The 14,701-nt window shown below is 31.0% G+C and overlaps 2 protein-coding genes across 3 annotated transcripts; one reads left to right on the top strand and one right to left on the bottom strand.

Moving 5' to 3' along the window:
- Positions 1-991: 991 nt before the first annotated feature.
- LOC107924518 (small glutamine-rich tetratricopeptide repeat-containing protein) lies at positions 992-6,925 on the bottom strand. Its single transcript, XM_016855006.2, has 10 exons — positions 6,768-6,925; positions 5,654-5,877; positions 5,335-5,368; positions 5,064-5,200; positions 3,681-3,747; positions 2,981-3,080; positions 2,421-2,584; positions 2,119-2,165; positions 2,002-2,052; positions 992-1,694 (listed from the first exon to the last, which is right to left on the bottom strand). Exons 1-10 carry the CDS (start codon positions 6,838-6,840, stop codon positions 1,317-1,319), a joined length of 1,275 nt encoding a protein of 424 aa, XP_016710495.2. The 5' UTR covers positions 6,841-6,925; the 3' UTR covers positions 992-1,316.
- A 3,055-nt stretch (positions 6,926-9,980) lies between these two features.
- On the top strand, positions 9,981-13,962 carry LOC107924400 (UDP-galactose transporter 1). Of its 2 annotated transcripts, none has more exons than XM_041114051.1 (5): positions 9,981-10,420; positions 11,693-11,836; positions 11,944-12,151; positions 13,000-13,231; positions 13,498-13,962. In XM_041114051.1, exons 1-5 carry the CDS (start codon positions 10,408-10,410, stop codon positions 13,726-13,728), a joined length of 828 nt encoding a protein of 275 aa, XP_040969985.1. In that variant the 5' UTR covers positions 9,981-10,407; the 3' UTR covers positions 13,729-13,962. The 2 variants fall into 2 exon arrangements, with proteins under 2 accessions (XP_040969985.1, XP_016710325.1); XM_016854836.2 differs by having other exon boundaries at positions 11,587-11,836.
- The last annotated feature ends 739 nt before the right edge of the window (positions 13,963-14,701 follow it).

The raw sequence follows: 14,701 nt of genomic DNA, 5'->3' as shown, positions 1-14,701 counted from the left end.
AATTCAAATTTCATATTAGTTGAGCAAATATTCGAAGCATTTGACATTTTTTGGGGGATTACGTTGATTTGAATTATTATAAATTTGAATATTATGACTTATTTAAATTTGAACAAAGTGTTAATTTAAATCATGGTTTAGTTTTATTAATTCAAATCATGGTTTAATTTTATTAATTTAATCATCGTTTAATTTGAAAATATAGACTATTATCACATTTTTTGAAGTATAGATACATCAGTTTTTTATTCTCCCAATCCATAGGATTCTTATTATTTATAGACTAAAAAATTTGCGTAGCCTAATATATATATTTATAAAAAATTTCATTTGAAATATTAAAAGTTTATATAAAAAATAAAATTAAAATGGAGACATTAAATATTATAATGTCTTGGGTTGAAAAAAAATCGATTTTTTTTTTAATTTTTCAATTAGTTGGAACTGTCAATATATGACCCTAATGTAGACAATACATGAATGAAGTTGCAAAAAAGAAAAAAATATACAATACATGAGGTAATTTTGTAGTTTGTAGTTTAATGTACAAGATTTTGTTTCTTTGTTTGTTGAATGATGAATTTTTATTTGTAAAATTTATTAAAAAATATTTTATATTTAAAATTTATTTAATCTTATTCATTTAATTTATAAATATTTTTAATAAATTTAAAATAATATATCAAAACAAACAGGTACCAATTCAAGCCAGTTAAAATAGAAAAATAGTGCATCCACTGATACAATACCAATTACCTTGATTTAAATTTTCATCAATTAGAAATAGCATCATCAATCTAGATGATAAAAATATTGAATCAATTTGAAGCGTTCTCCTTTCCAGAAATTGCTTAGGTGTGTTGCCTAATATGGTGAATGTTGACTGTGATTTGTTCCTGTCTAGTGGTAATATCAAATCAATTTGATGAATAACGGAAACAATTACATTTACTAAATTCAACTGTAAAACTAATAAGAAATTAACTGCAAATTTTACCCCGGTAAAAATGATCTCCTAACCTAATAAAAGAATATAGGATTGGATAGGTTAGGTATAACAAAAAAAGATCCCGTGACAAAGCGTCTACAATCACCCACAATCAAAACAAAAGGAATACTCTCAGCGACACAGTTTGCAGTGATATCTGATCATCTCAACAGCTCCATCATTTTGCAACGAATTATACACTATCGCTGGTTTGGTATCTACTTACTTTCTATAATAATCAAAAGGGGCGGGGGCAAAAATGGTTAAAACCCAAGGCATAAGCTATTGGAAGTTCAAAATAGTATGGTGTACATGTTTGTATGGCAGTTCAGTTTGAACCTGATCCTCCATTTGTATCCTGGTTGTTTCCATGCGGTGGTGTCCCCGAGAACATTTCCATCACAGATCTGAAAGCACCGGTTAATTCCTCTGGTATTTGCATTTGCTCACCGAAATTCAAGTTGATGTTCCCACCTACTCTTATCCCAGGTTCTTCTGATCCATTAATGTTATTGTCTTCCCCCTGCCTGTTTTGAGATGGTTGTCCCTGATATGCACTTGAAGCCATATTCATAAGCATGCTTGCAATCTCCGTTGGAAGGGAACTAACGTCGAAAGGCATTGTAAATGGAGATGATCTGCCATGACTCCTTGATCCGGATGATTGGTTATTGGATCCTTGATTATTTTGACTGGAACTAGCACCCTGCAAGACGGGTATTAGAGGATGAAAAAGAAAATGAGACATTCTGGATCAGAAAGATCAGGGATGCTTATGCATATACAGAAACATAAGAAATCATTTCAAAATAGAATTCAAATAGCAAAATTTCTTGAGAATAACCGAGTAAACAAAATGGGGTTCCATTTTCAAGGGTAACAGGCTTGAGAGAGTCATACATTCTGTCTTTTAGTGTCAAACTGTGAGGTGGTAAACTGGTAATGGATATTATTGCGAGTTAATTATAACATACAGATTTCTTTTATTATAAGCGACTAATAGTTCATATTACCTGATCCCATTCTGCCCTTTGCTGTTCATCATTCAATTTCTGCTCAGCTACCTAGATATCACAAGCAGAACATCAAGATCACAATAATGATGTAAAAAAGGGAACACTGAAACCTACCTGAATATTTTCTTTCACAGATTGATTGTTTGGATCCAGTTGCAAGGCTGCACAAGTTAAACGAAAAAGAAAAAATAAAGGTTAGAAACTACCATGTTTGATAGCATATTGAATCTTCAACCATTAATCTGTTATTGATATGGTGAAAGAAAATCAAAAGGACTTTAAGAAAATGTGGAAGTTTTCTTTAACTGTGAATGTAAGACAATCCATACTAAGAGATAAATGCTTATAAATTATATCTTAGATTTGGATGTCCCTAATAGTAACACTGTATAGTTCAGATATAATTTCCCGCCAACCTTTCTTAAATCCTTTCTCAATTGCATCAGCATAGTTGCCTTGAGCATAATATGCTAAACCAAGACGACTGTATGCCTTGCTGTAATTTGGGTCAATTTCAATGGATTTATGACAGTCTCTAATGGCTTCATTGTACTTCTGAATTTGAGTGTAAGCAGCAGCCCTGAGAAACAAAGATTATAATTCAATCAGACGTTGCATTTTTACGAAGATGAATGTGTGAAAATGGCAGAAACTTGCTGCAATCAAATACAAAAAATATGTACTATCTCTAAAAGTTACTAGAAACCGAACATTAACAAGAATCAAATTCCTAAATCCTAATATTATTGGGACATGATTAACAGAAAAGACAAGTTTACTATTCCTAAAAGTCAAAGTCTAAAAGCTTTTACGGTGTTCAATGAAACCCATAGGGTGACCTAATAGTGCAAGAATAATTTGACGTAGCAGGATAAGGACTTTCCATCTCTTGGTAAGGAAAAAAATATGGTAAATATGGTAAATTGAACAGATATATATATATCAAATTATCAGCTTGAGCAAATTACTGCTGTACCGATTACAATAATAAACTGCATTATCATCACAAAGAGAAACAGCAATAGAATACAGCTCTATCGCATCAGAGTATTGCTTTGATTGCATGGTCCTGTTACCTGAAAGCAAAACAATATAACTTAAGAGCAGCTTTTACAGAGAATGAGCAGTGCAAGATATTAAAAAGATCATGCTACCAAAACATCACATATGGTAAGCACATTGACACTTCTTAAGCAACAGTTATCATAAAAAAGTTGCAGGTATTGGGTTTCTTGGTGACTTTAGGTTTGGGTCCTTTAGAATCAATTTAGGTAGGACCTGTTTCCATTTTGGTAACTTTAGGTTTGGGTCCTTTAGAATCAATTTAGGTAGGCCCTGTTTCTATTTTGGTGACTTTAGGCTCATGTTAATGTTTTCTACATTTTACTCAATAAGGGTATATAGTAATTGAGTTTAAATCGTTAAGTAAAAAAAATCCTGTTGGATGGATTGGATATCAAGCGAGCTCATTTGCTAGGGTCTGCTTTTACAGCATCTATTTTATGACTTTTAACAAATAAACAGATAAAGCATGCATAAATTAGACAAAAAAAAGAAAGAGAAGAACAAAACTTTCTCAACCTCTCCAAACAATGAGCCCTTAAAATTAAACGTTAAAGATATGAAGTACTAACTGCCAACAAAAAAAAAAAAAAAAGCACACAAATTTTTATTACCTTGACATTTGAATGTCTCGGCCAGGTTTTTACAGTCAAATGCCTGACAACCAGACCTTTCCATCTCCTGATGTGGAAAATTTAAGATATCAATAAAGGTTTGTTATAGAAGCTAACTGATATCTTTAGAAAGTAAAAATAAAATATGACAATAAACATAAATTGCAAGAAGTTATCTAAACTGAATAAGAATATAATGAAGATCAAGTGCCAGTCAGTCCTGATTTAGTGATGTGAAAGCAAGATGAACTTAAATGTCACTAGTGGATCCCAACTTCCTAACTAGTTCAAAGCACTAAAAAGAAAACATATATTAATATCCTTCCTCATAATCATGTTTCTTACACGGCAGAATGCAAAGATTGCAAATGCTTAAATTCAGTAGGATGCCATGCAACTGAATAACCTTGCAACCTGTAATAACTACCTTGGTTCTCCAATCCCCAGTCATAACCATAATTTTAAGGCTGGCTCACTAACCTACCTTTCTATCCAAATATTATAAGCCACTATGTCGAGAATGCTTATTTCAGGAACTACAATCTAAAAATCAGCATTTCACTCTTTCAGTTTCTAGAACCATGTATCTATGTGATGATAATATAAATGCATTATATGTTTCTCAATATAAGAGATAGCAGAAGCTGGAGTTTGTCTCTAAGTGTAAAACTTCAAAGGTTGGCCAATTTTCAAAGGAACCTGTTACATTAATCCAAAAGAGGAAATAAAGATGCCGTTGTCAGCTGTGCAAGCCAGGATGTCAAGTTAAGAAATAAATGATAAGAGTTTGCTCATATAATTCTCTGAGGTCAATGATTAAGCTTGACATGATCGGTTCTTACTAAATAATCAGAAGAAATCAACCACAGGTTTTCATCCTAATAGCTCATATATGACAAAGAACACTACTGATGAATAAATCCATGCCATGGGGAAAGATTGACAATCCCCATACCGATCTTCAAAAGACTCTTTTGAAGAATTTCCCTACACTCTGATTTCCAAATTTCACTCAAGTTTCAACGAAGATAGACAAGTAATTTATTTCAGCTTTTAGTTTCAGTATCATAAGATTTCCCTTCTGAACATCCCTACTAAAAATGAGGACCAGAAAATCTTCTTAAATGATCGGAATCATGTAATTCAGTTAATCTATTTTCTGAGTGCAATGATGTAATCAAAGTATGGATACACTATGAAGAAACTACTTCAATGAAACATGTAACTCTAACACTTAACCTGAATCCATGGGGCAAATCTAAAAATATCTCAAAAAGAACCTTCACGTTACAACAATTAATTAAGCAACAATAACCATAAACCAAGGCAAGCTAACCATCCATCTAGTGGAACAGGTTTAATATACACCAGAGGAAAACATACATTTACGGCGTCTTCAAATAAACGAGTAGCTTTATCCAGTTGGGCAGGATCATCATTCCCATCAGGCATGGCCCTCAGAAAGTGAATTTTCTCTATTGCAGCAAAGAATTGCCCAAAGAGTTCATCCTTTGAGACTCCTGCAAGTTACCCTGGTTTAGAACTACTTTGTATAACCTAAAACATTAAAATAAATAATACAAAGGTAAATCATTTCAACCCAATTATTAAAAGTCCAAAATGTGAAATTATCAAGATAAGTAGCATGGCATACCTGTAGACTGAGATTCTTTAGTCCAGTTATCCCCCTAATTTAGCAAAATCCAGACACCAAACATATTAGAAACAAAATAAGTGCCACAAAAGAAGAAATGTCCCTGACAGGATACCACTAAAACAGCATCCATACAATGATAAGGAAACTGGGAAAGAGAACCATATGTAGAGAAAAATTTTCCCATATTAAATTTTAGATGACATACATGGTGCCTAAATTAAATCCTGAACCCAAATATACTTTAAATCAATTTCAAAAAGAAAATAGAGTGATCATGAAATACCAATTTTAATGCCGCCAAGGAATTAGCACTTACGATATCATGGGCAGAAAGTGAAGCAGTGGCATTATCAGAAGTACCCCTGTGTCTTAGATCTGATTTAATTTTCTTATCCTCACTTTCATCCAGTGAACTGAATATGTCAATTAATAGATCAGGTTTGACATAATTTATAGAAGCTGAGTCAAGTTTAAACACCTCCACCAAACATTCCCTAGCAACTTCAAGGCCTTCAAGATCAACCCCTGGGGCGGGTTCAACTATTTTACAGAAACAGGATTATTATTAGAAAATATATAACAAGATGAGAATACAAAGTGAATGAAGAAGTATATGACTAGGAAATACTCAGCAAATCTCCCCCTTCAAATCGCTTAAAGCCCTAAACACTCACCCGCCCAAATAATAAAATAAGGGAGATGAAATAAAAGACATAAATTGTATAGTATAGAGGATGCAAGCAACCAGTATAATGTGATGATATCAATGAACTTAAAAGTTGCCATTTAAAAAACATGATACCAGTCATGCATATAAAAAGGACCCTTGTCAATTTTAAAGAGGATGCACACAAAACCAGTCAATTTGTTTTCTTACAAACCAACGATGATGCAGCTTTTAGGACAAAGTTCCAAATGTTTACACCATTTTTTTCCCGGATAATTTAAAGATCGATCAAATTCTATATTGTGCCCAAAGACTTCTAGAGCCGTTCTCCAATGGTATCATTCTATAGCTAATGCTGCACTTCCTAATTTTATTGAAACCTAACAATCACATAATCCCACAATTCATTTGTCTACACTGAATTGTCGAACAACAACACTCCTTATTCATAACACCTCTTTTCTTTCCACCCTTAACACACTCCATGAAACTAAGAAAGCATCACTTTAACTCCGAATTAGCAGTTGCAAACCCTAAATTTCCAAGTAGAATTAAGCTAATTGCGCTTTGCAAAAGTCAAAATCAATCAGTAAAGGAGCTAATTCCGCTTTTGCACCATGGCAAAATAAAGAACAATCCAAAAGAAAATCATTTAAAAAATAATGCAAAAAGGAAAAAAAATAAATCAGTGACAAACGCTAAGCTAACCTAATTGAATTGAAAAAAATAGTGAATAAAATCAAAGGCGAGATAGAGAGAGTACCTGAGTCGAGGAAATCCAAAAAGGATCGAACGATGCGACGAGAGAGGGGAGAATCGGACTTTAATTTACCCATCCAATTTTGCAAAGACAGCTTAAACCACCTCTTGCTTTGTTTTGTGTTTTCGCCAGAGTTGGGGACTTCAATTTCTAGTACTGAATTATAAGAAGGGTGAATATATTATTTGGTACCTAATATTAGCTTCAATGTTCAATTTAATACTAAGTTTTTATTTTTTTTTCAGATTTTGGTACTAAACTTTTTTTCATTTTGACACTTAAGTTTCTTTTGTCTCAAGGTTTAATTTGTCACTTAGAGTTTTTGTGTATCTATTTCTTTTAATATTGCACACATGTCAAATATTTATTGGGTCTCATGATGTCGCTTGATCTAGATATTAAATTGAATATTAAAGTTAAACTTAAGTATCAAATTAAATATTGAAGTCAAATTCATATACAAAATGGTACATTAACCTTGTGAAATTATGCTATAAGGACCTTGAGCCTGATTACTCTCCTACAAAACGTGAAAGAGTTTTAACAAAAATATAAAATCTAAAAATGAGCTTGGATAAAAACTTAGTCTCTTTTAAAATATGGATCGAGTTTAATTTTAATATTTAAGGCTTGAATCTAGCCTCGCATGGCTTTTTTTATTTTGTAATTTTTTTTATATATTATGTAATTTATATCAAATAAATTAAATATATATTATAATGTAAACATTAGAAAATATTTAAAATGCTTATGTTTTAAATTTTACTAAAATAAAATATCTAAAATAAATAATAATATTAAATTAAAATAATATAAATTTTTTAAAATAAAATAATAATATGTACGAGTTTAGAAAGGATTAATTGTTTATAAATATAGACGAATTTAAGCAAATTTTGAGGCTTATATTTTGACTCAGTCTAGATTTTGGCAAATATAAAATATATTAATATTAAACATAAACTAGCTCGATATAACTCATAAACGCCTCTATTTTTATTTCAATTCGATAATTTTATTCTCTATACTTTTTAATTTTTGAAATTTAACTCTATAAAATTTATATTATCTTGCTACGGACTTTACGGAACATACATCCATCGACTTATTCAAGTACCATGTTGAGAGATAAAAATTGAATTTCTATATCAGTTGATTGATAGAGTTTTGGTCATTGATCCTTGTACACCTTTTAGAGTTGAACCTCATATTTTTTTCTATGCATACTATTGAATGATATAATTTATTTTAATTATAAAATGATATTTTTCTAATTTTTTTAATTGAGTTGGTGTCTAATTAAATTGTGACACCAATAGTATAGAAATATAGATATACAATTGATGGATGTAATAAAGTAGCCATAATACAATTAAAATATAAATATTATATTAAAATAAAGATTTGGTTAAATGTTAAAAAAAATTATTGATGTAAAAAGCACGAATTCAAGTCCAATAACATTAATTTTTTTTATAAATTCTCAATTAATTTGATGGTCAACTAACTTGTGACACTGATTTAATTAGAGACTTAAATAATAATCTAAATAATGCAGCGATAGATAAAAAAATATTATTATTTTTTGGTTAAAAGAAATAGAAGTAAACTTCTAATTACACGACTTTATTAAGAGTCAGACCTTATTCCAGATTATTAAATATCGTTATTTAGTAGATTCTGAACACCCTCAAGTGACTCAATAAAATAATATTTCACATTTAAATCTCCATTCGACATCATTGCTATGCAATCTGCAACATTGTTTTGCTCATTTAGAACATGCCAAAATTTAATTTACCATTCATTCAAAATCATAGTATGTATAAATTAAATTTCTAAAAGATTACTGTCAACCACGTATCCATTACTAACCAGATCAATCTAAGATAAAGATATTCTTTTTACAATACCAAAAGTTTATATTTAATGTCCAAAACTTACTTTCTTATGGTTTGCTTGAACCGAATTTGTGTCCATTAATTCTAGCAATTTAACATCTTTACAATCAAATCAAGATTGAATTACGTTTAAAAGAGAGTATATTTCAATGTACTAGTTTTCGATTTTACTAATAAACAAATTTGAGAAGTTAAAATATCTATTTTAGATATGATGTTAAAAAATAAAAAATAAAATAATTTAAATAATTTAATATAATTATACATAAAATATTTTAAAATTTTAAATATAATAATAAATAATATTTAAATAGTTTAATATTTAAATAGAATATAAATTAATCCAAAAATTTAAATATATTTTAAATAATTAATACAAGTAAAAATATAATTAATACAAATAAGAATATTTTAATAATTTACACTTCAAAACGCAAAAATTAAAAATACCTAAACTCAACTTTTGCTAAAATCACTGTTTCTCCACACTTTCGACCCAAAAGCCAAGTCTTTGGCATTGCTTTTGAGGGTTGAAAAACATTTTTCCACCTTCAAAAGTATGACTGAGCGACCCTTAATTGACAAAAGTATATGAAGTGAAGTTTATAGAAAATTTCCTTGTGTAAGGCACTTATAAATGAGAATGTTACCATTTGAGTTATTTGTTGAAAGGAGGCTAACTTTGTTAGGAAAAGTTTAAGAGTAGAGTTTAAAGACAAAATCGTTCAATAATTATTAAGGTTCACATTTTTAAACATATGATATTTTCGTCAATTTATCTTTTTTTTTTTAAATTGCTTTTTTAAACATTCAAGTTTTCGATAAAATATTATCAAAACTTATTCAAATTATTAATAGAATTGAAAAATAAAATCCTATTCGAAAATAATATATTTATATTTATTGTAGCTAGTAATAAAATAACCAGTAAATAATTATTCCCATCCTTGAGAAAAAGTAAATAATTTTTTGAAAGCTAAAGAAAGAGTAAATAAATATTCGCAAAGAGAAGGGCAGTTAGTTGTATCCGGAATTTACAGTGCACATCAATTAAAGAGAAAAGTTTACCCGTAATTATCTCCCACTTTATTTCATTTTACAGATGAGAAATTCCCCAAGGGCAGAAAAAAAGAAAAAGAGGGTAGTATGAGGTTTCTCCCAAGTGAGATCAGATCTACGACTAGACAATATCTGACGATAGAAATTAAAGTCAATATAACAAATCTAAATTATAGTTTATCCTATCGACGGCTTAAATCATCCCCATTTCCTAGGAGCAAAAAGTAAAATAAATAGACATAGTAAAAATGAAACAAAAATAGATCGATTGGGAAAAATTAAAATTCAACCCATAATATTAGAGGGAGAGAAATGAGGGAGGGAGAGAGGGGGTAATTCACAAGGGAAGAAAAGCCTGCTTCCACCGTTACACCCTCTCTCACATTTTCGTTAAGTTTCTCTTTTTGTTTTTGTCTTTCTCTCTCTCTTTCTTTATTTACATCTTAGCTACCCTTTTTTTTTAATTCAATGCTCTATAAACGAAAATTTTGAAGGTGGGTTTTTGGTTCTTGGTTTTGAATTTGGTGATCTGTGTTTTTTTTTGTGCGTGGGAATTGTTGGGAGAAGGAGAGGGAGGGAAGAGAAATGGAGGAAGGGAGATTATGTCAGTGGAGTGTTTGCAGATCTCTTCTGGCAATTGTCCAGTGGTGGGGTTTTAATGTAACCGTCATTATCATTAACAAATGGATCTTTCAGGTTCCTTTTTCTTTAAATTTGTTTTATCGATCTTCACACTTCCAGTTTTATATTAAATTTTCTTATATTTGATCTAATTATTTGATGTTCATGTAATTCTCTTTTGTTGTGTTATATATACTTTCGATGCCTTTTTTCCTCTGCTTCGATTCAGTTTGCTCTAGTTTCTTGATTGATTCTTGTTAATGCTTTGCTAGAGTACAACTTGCCTTTTCCAGAATTATATATTAAAAACCGAAGTTGTGATGTGGGCTATAAGTATAACTAAGCTCAATAAAATTTATTAAACAATACATATTATAAAAAATATAATTTAAAGGGGTTGCAAGATTTTAACTGGTACAGTTTAGTTTGTAAATTATGTATTATTAACAGTATTAGGTTCTTTTCGTGTTTATTAGTATTTAATTTAATTTTGAAATCTAGAGTTCCGGCCTGATTATGGACTTAAATTATGCATCTTAGAAGAAAGATTCAAGAATCATGGTTAGGCTGTCATTTTTAATTTTCATGTTATAGAAATGTGGCTGCCGCTTTAAGCTTTTGTCTGGGTTCATAAGCAACAGATCTAGGATTATAATAAATAAATTAAATGTTGATACATATGATTCTTCATATATTGGTATTATAATGTTTATTTTATTTTTATGATAAATGTTTGATGAGAGGGGAGAAGAGTAGGGTTTACTGTTTAGCATGTTATGGGTTTAAACTCAAACCTTGAAGTTTTTGGCTTGATAAGTGCATTTTCCAGCTTAATGAATTAGCCTAAATTTTTTGGACGGTTTAATGGAATCTTTGGAAGCATTTGAGGTGCTTAAAACACCTTCTATCTCTGCTGCTTCCCTGATTTAATGCTGAGCATTGAGATAGTCTGCAACTTTAATATCGGCATAAGTGGGAACCGAATCTTTTCGGCTGTTCTTCAGCTGAATGAAAAACCTGACATGAATTTATTTTTCATTAAATGTTTTCCTTTGATCTTTTTTTCGTAGTGGACATAAGAAAGTATAACCATTCAATGATCATTCAATTGTTAGATGGGATAATGGTACCTTAGATTGCAATTGGTTGATTTTGACACTTATTGACAAAGTTCTGGAATATGACAATGTTGATGTTGTTTTTCTTTTCTTAATTCTTTTTAAAAAAATTTATAATTCCAGAAATTGGATTTCAAGTTCCCTCTATCAGTATCATGCGTTCACTTCATAACTTCATCATTTGGAGCATATATGGTAATCAAAGTGCTAAAGCTTAAACCTCTAATAGTGGTTGATCCTGAAGATCGCTGGAAAAGGATATTTCCCATGTCTTTTGTATTCTGCGTCAACATAGTGTTGGGAAATGTCAGTTTGCGCTACATCCCAGTTTCTTTTATGCAGACTATAAAGTCATTCACTCCTGCTACAACAGGTGAGATTTAGAAATTATAAGCCTAATCATAACTTTTATGCGCATTATCTTGGTATAAGTCTTGCATGCATGCCGTCATCACATCTAATCTTGTATGTTCATGATAGTTATTTTGCAGTGGCTAGTTTGGAGGAAGTACTTTGATTGGCGAATTTGGGCCTCTTTGATTCCTATTGTTGGAGGAATTCTTCTCACATCTATTACAGAGCTTAGTTTTAATATGTTTGGTTTTTGTGCTGCCTTATTTGGATGTTTAGCTACTTCTACAAAGACTATCCTTGCTGAATCACTGCTGCATGGATACAAGTTTGATAGGTACTGTTGTCATTTGTTCTCATGGCCATATTTGACAAATTGGAAAAGGTTGAAATTTAAGAAAAATGGATTTGAAGCTAAGCTCATGCTCAATGTATTAATTAGTTTATGACGGCCATGGAATATTCTTGATGCAAAAATTTAGTTAATTCTACACTTCACTTAGTGTTGTGTCTTTTGCAGCTAGCATATAATTTTGCTACACTTGTCAGTCATCTTTTCCTCTGCATTTTTGTATGACGATTCCTTCTTTTTTTTTTCATGTAGTTTATACTGTTTCGCTAACAAATTGAATGAGTGCCATTTCCTTGGCTTCACAATCTCCATTAGCATAGATTTTTACTTTCAGGAAGATAACTTTTGACTGGCAAACTTCTGGTTGACACGACACTCTGTGTCCCTGGATTGAACTATGAACAAGGAAATATTTAGTTGAACAACAATTACTGCCATTATTTCATAACTATCAAGTAGTGCTTCACAAACTATTCTGTTAAGCTAAGTATTTGACATGCATGCATCATAACTTAGAAACTTGTGATCAAAACTTTTTCAGAATAAAAGCCGTGATAAATTCCTTCCATTTTTAGCCTGAAAGCTTTGATATTACTGCTGTAGTGTTTTAAGAGTTAATTGCATTCCTAGCCTATGTGGACGAATGTGATTTCCGTAATACCACATAGAGACTTGCTTATTCTTTTTCTTGAGCAAAGCTATTTGTTTTTATTTATTTATATATTTAAGAGTAATCATGTGTTACTTGTGGAGAAGTGTTTCGCTCCAACTTATTAATTCACACGTTCTCTGCTCTTGGTTCACTTTATATTTTTTGGTGCATGCTCTTATAGCATAAACACTGTCTACTACATGGCACCTTTTGCAACCTTGATCTTGGGAGTACCAGCAATGTTACTAGAAGGTAATGGCATTATGGAATGGTTTGAGACACACCCTTCTCCCTGGCCAGCTCTCGTCATTATTTTCAGCTCTGGAGTGCTGGCTTTCTGTCTTAACTTCTCCATCTTTTATGTGATTCACTCAACTACGGCTGTAACATTTAATGTTGCTGGGAACCTTAAGGTGAGATTTATCTAGTGAAGAGGGATTCTTATCATATTCTGACTCATTTTACTATTATAATTGTTGTCATTGATTGTGGTGTTCTAGGCTTAAGTTGTTTACATTACCGTAGATTTGATTATTTAGATGAATCTATTTTTCGGATTCTGCAGAGTCCTGAAATTTTGTGGTAAATTGTAGCAGATTTCTGGTGCTTAAACGCTTTAAAGCTTCCTGTTCATCATTTTGAATGTGGTATTCATTATTCTAATGCTTTTCTGATGCAGGTAGCAGTTGCTGTGTTGATTTCATGGATGATATTCAAAAACCCGATTTCGGGTCTAAATGCTGTTGGCTGTGGTATCACACTTGTGGGATGTACATTTTACGGGTACGTCCGACACTTGCTTTCTCAACAGCCACCTGGAACACCACGAACACCCCGGACACCTAGGAACAGGATGGAACAACTACTACCCCTTGTAAATAATAATGATAAGTTAGATGACAAGATCTAATTTAGGTTGTTATGCATGGGGGTTCTTGGATGATACAAAGAAATGGCATGATTTGGAAAGGTTGATTTTATCACCTTGTGCGGTTCTACGTTAGATTTACTCAGTTGGGGAAGTTTTTAACATATTTTGTTCTCTCAGATACAGAAATTATTTTCTTACATCTCTTTATTTGTTAGAGTGCCTCAAATATGTAGTACATGAAATCAATGGAAATTTTCTCCATTTTGCTGCTCAGACTCTCTGTTTCCCGATACTAGTTTGTAAGTCACTCAAGTTCAGCTCGACCATTGTTGACTCAAGTTCTAGTATTGATTGAGTTGGATTCAAGTATTTTGATATTTGATTTGAACAAGCTGCAAGATTAATCGAGATTTTATTTTTTTTAGTTATGTATTGAAAAATTTCATTTTTGAACTCAAGTTAGGCTGAAATAATAAAAAATTGAAGTATGAGAATTCAGTTCATGTTTTAGTATGTAATAAAGTCTAACCGAGTGCTTTCAAGTTTGTTTTTATCTCAAATGAAACTTAGTCAAATTTGAACTGAGTTTTAGATTTCAAAGTCGGACTCGAATATGAAGTTCTTATAACTTGAGTTGCGTTTGGTTACATGGTAGCAACTGAAGAAGCAAGTATGGGAATTGTGATGTTTGAAGTACTATAATCTGAAATATCCAAATCAGACTACTTGGTTTACATATCACTCCTGATATTTAGTAATACTTTTCAAAAAAATTTCAAAAATACTTTTGTTCTAAAAATTACTTTTGAGCAGAAGTTAAAATTTTTTTCTTCTACTTTTAATAAAAAAAAGTATTTTTTCAAAGCATTTTTGTCCCAAAAGTAATTTTTAAAAATTCATCAGTAACTTGTTTAGTAATGTTTTTATTTGAAAAGTATTTTTTATCCCAAATAAATTGACCCTAACATGTTTCCAACTAAAGTTGAAAATTAAAAACCCCAAATTAACCCAT

This window comes from Gossypium hirsutum, chromosome A05 (genome assembly GCF_007990345.1).
Source record: "Gossypium hirsutum isolate 1008001.06 chromosome A05, Gossypium_hirsutum_v2.1, whole genome shotgun sequence".
Lineage (NCBI taxonomy): Eukaryota > Viridiplantae > Streptophyta > Magnoliopsida > Malvales > Malvaceae > Gossypium > Gossypium hirsutum.
This window is presented reverse-complemented; position numbering and strand designations above follow the sequence as displayed.

What these genes read in the sequence shown, in the direction of transcription:
- LOC107924518 (XM_016855006.2), bottom strand. Translation starts at nt 6,840, where the DNA reads ATGGGTAAATTAAAGTCCGATTCTCCCCTCTCTCGTCGCATCGTTCGA. An exon ending in TTTGGATTTCCTCGACTCAG is followed by an intron (nt 5,878 to 6,767) that starts GTACTCTCTCTA and finishes TCTGTAAAATAG; the next exon opens with TTGAACCCGCCCCAGGGGTT. An exon ending in CGAGACATTCAAATGTCAAG is followed by an intron (nt 3,081 to 3,680) that starts GTAATAAAAATT and finishes TTTTGCTTTCAG; the next exon opens with GTAACAGGACCATGCAATCA.
- LOC107924400 (XM_016854836.2), top strand. Translation starts at nt 10,310, where the DNA reads ATGGAGGAAGGGAGATTATGTCAGTGGAGTGTTTGCAGATCTCTTCTG. An exon ending in TTAACAAATGGATCTTTCAG is followed by an intron (nt 10,421 to 11,586) that starts GTTCCTTTTTCT and finishes TTATAATTCCAG; the next exon opens with AAATTGGATTTCAAGTTCCC. An exon ending in ATGTTGCTGGGAACCTTAAG is followed by an intron (nt 13,232 to 13,497) that starts GTGAGATTTATC and finishes TTTCTGATGCAG; the next exon opens with GTAGCAGTTGCTGTGTTGAT.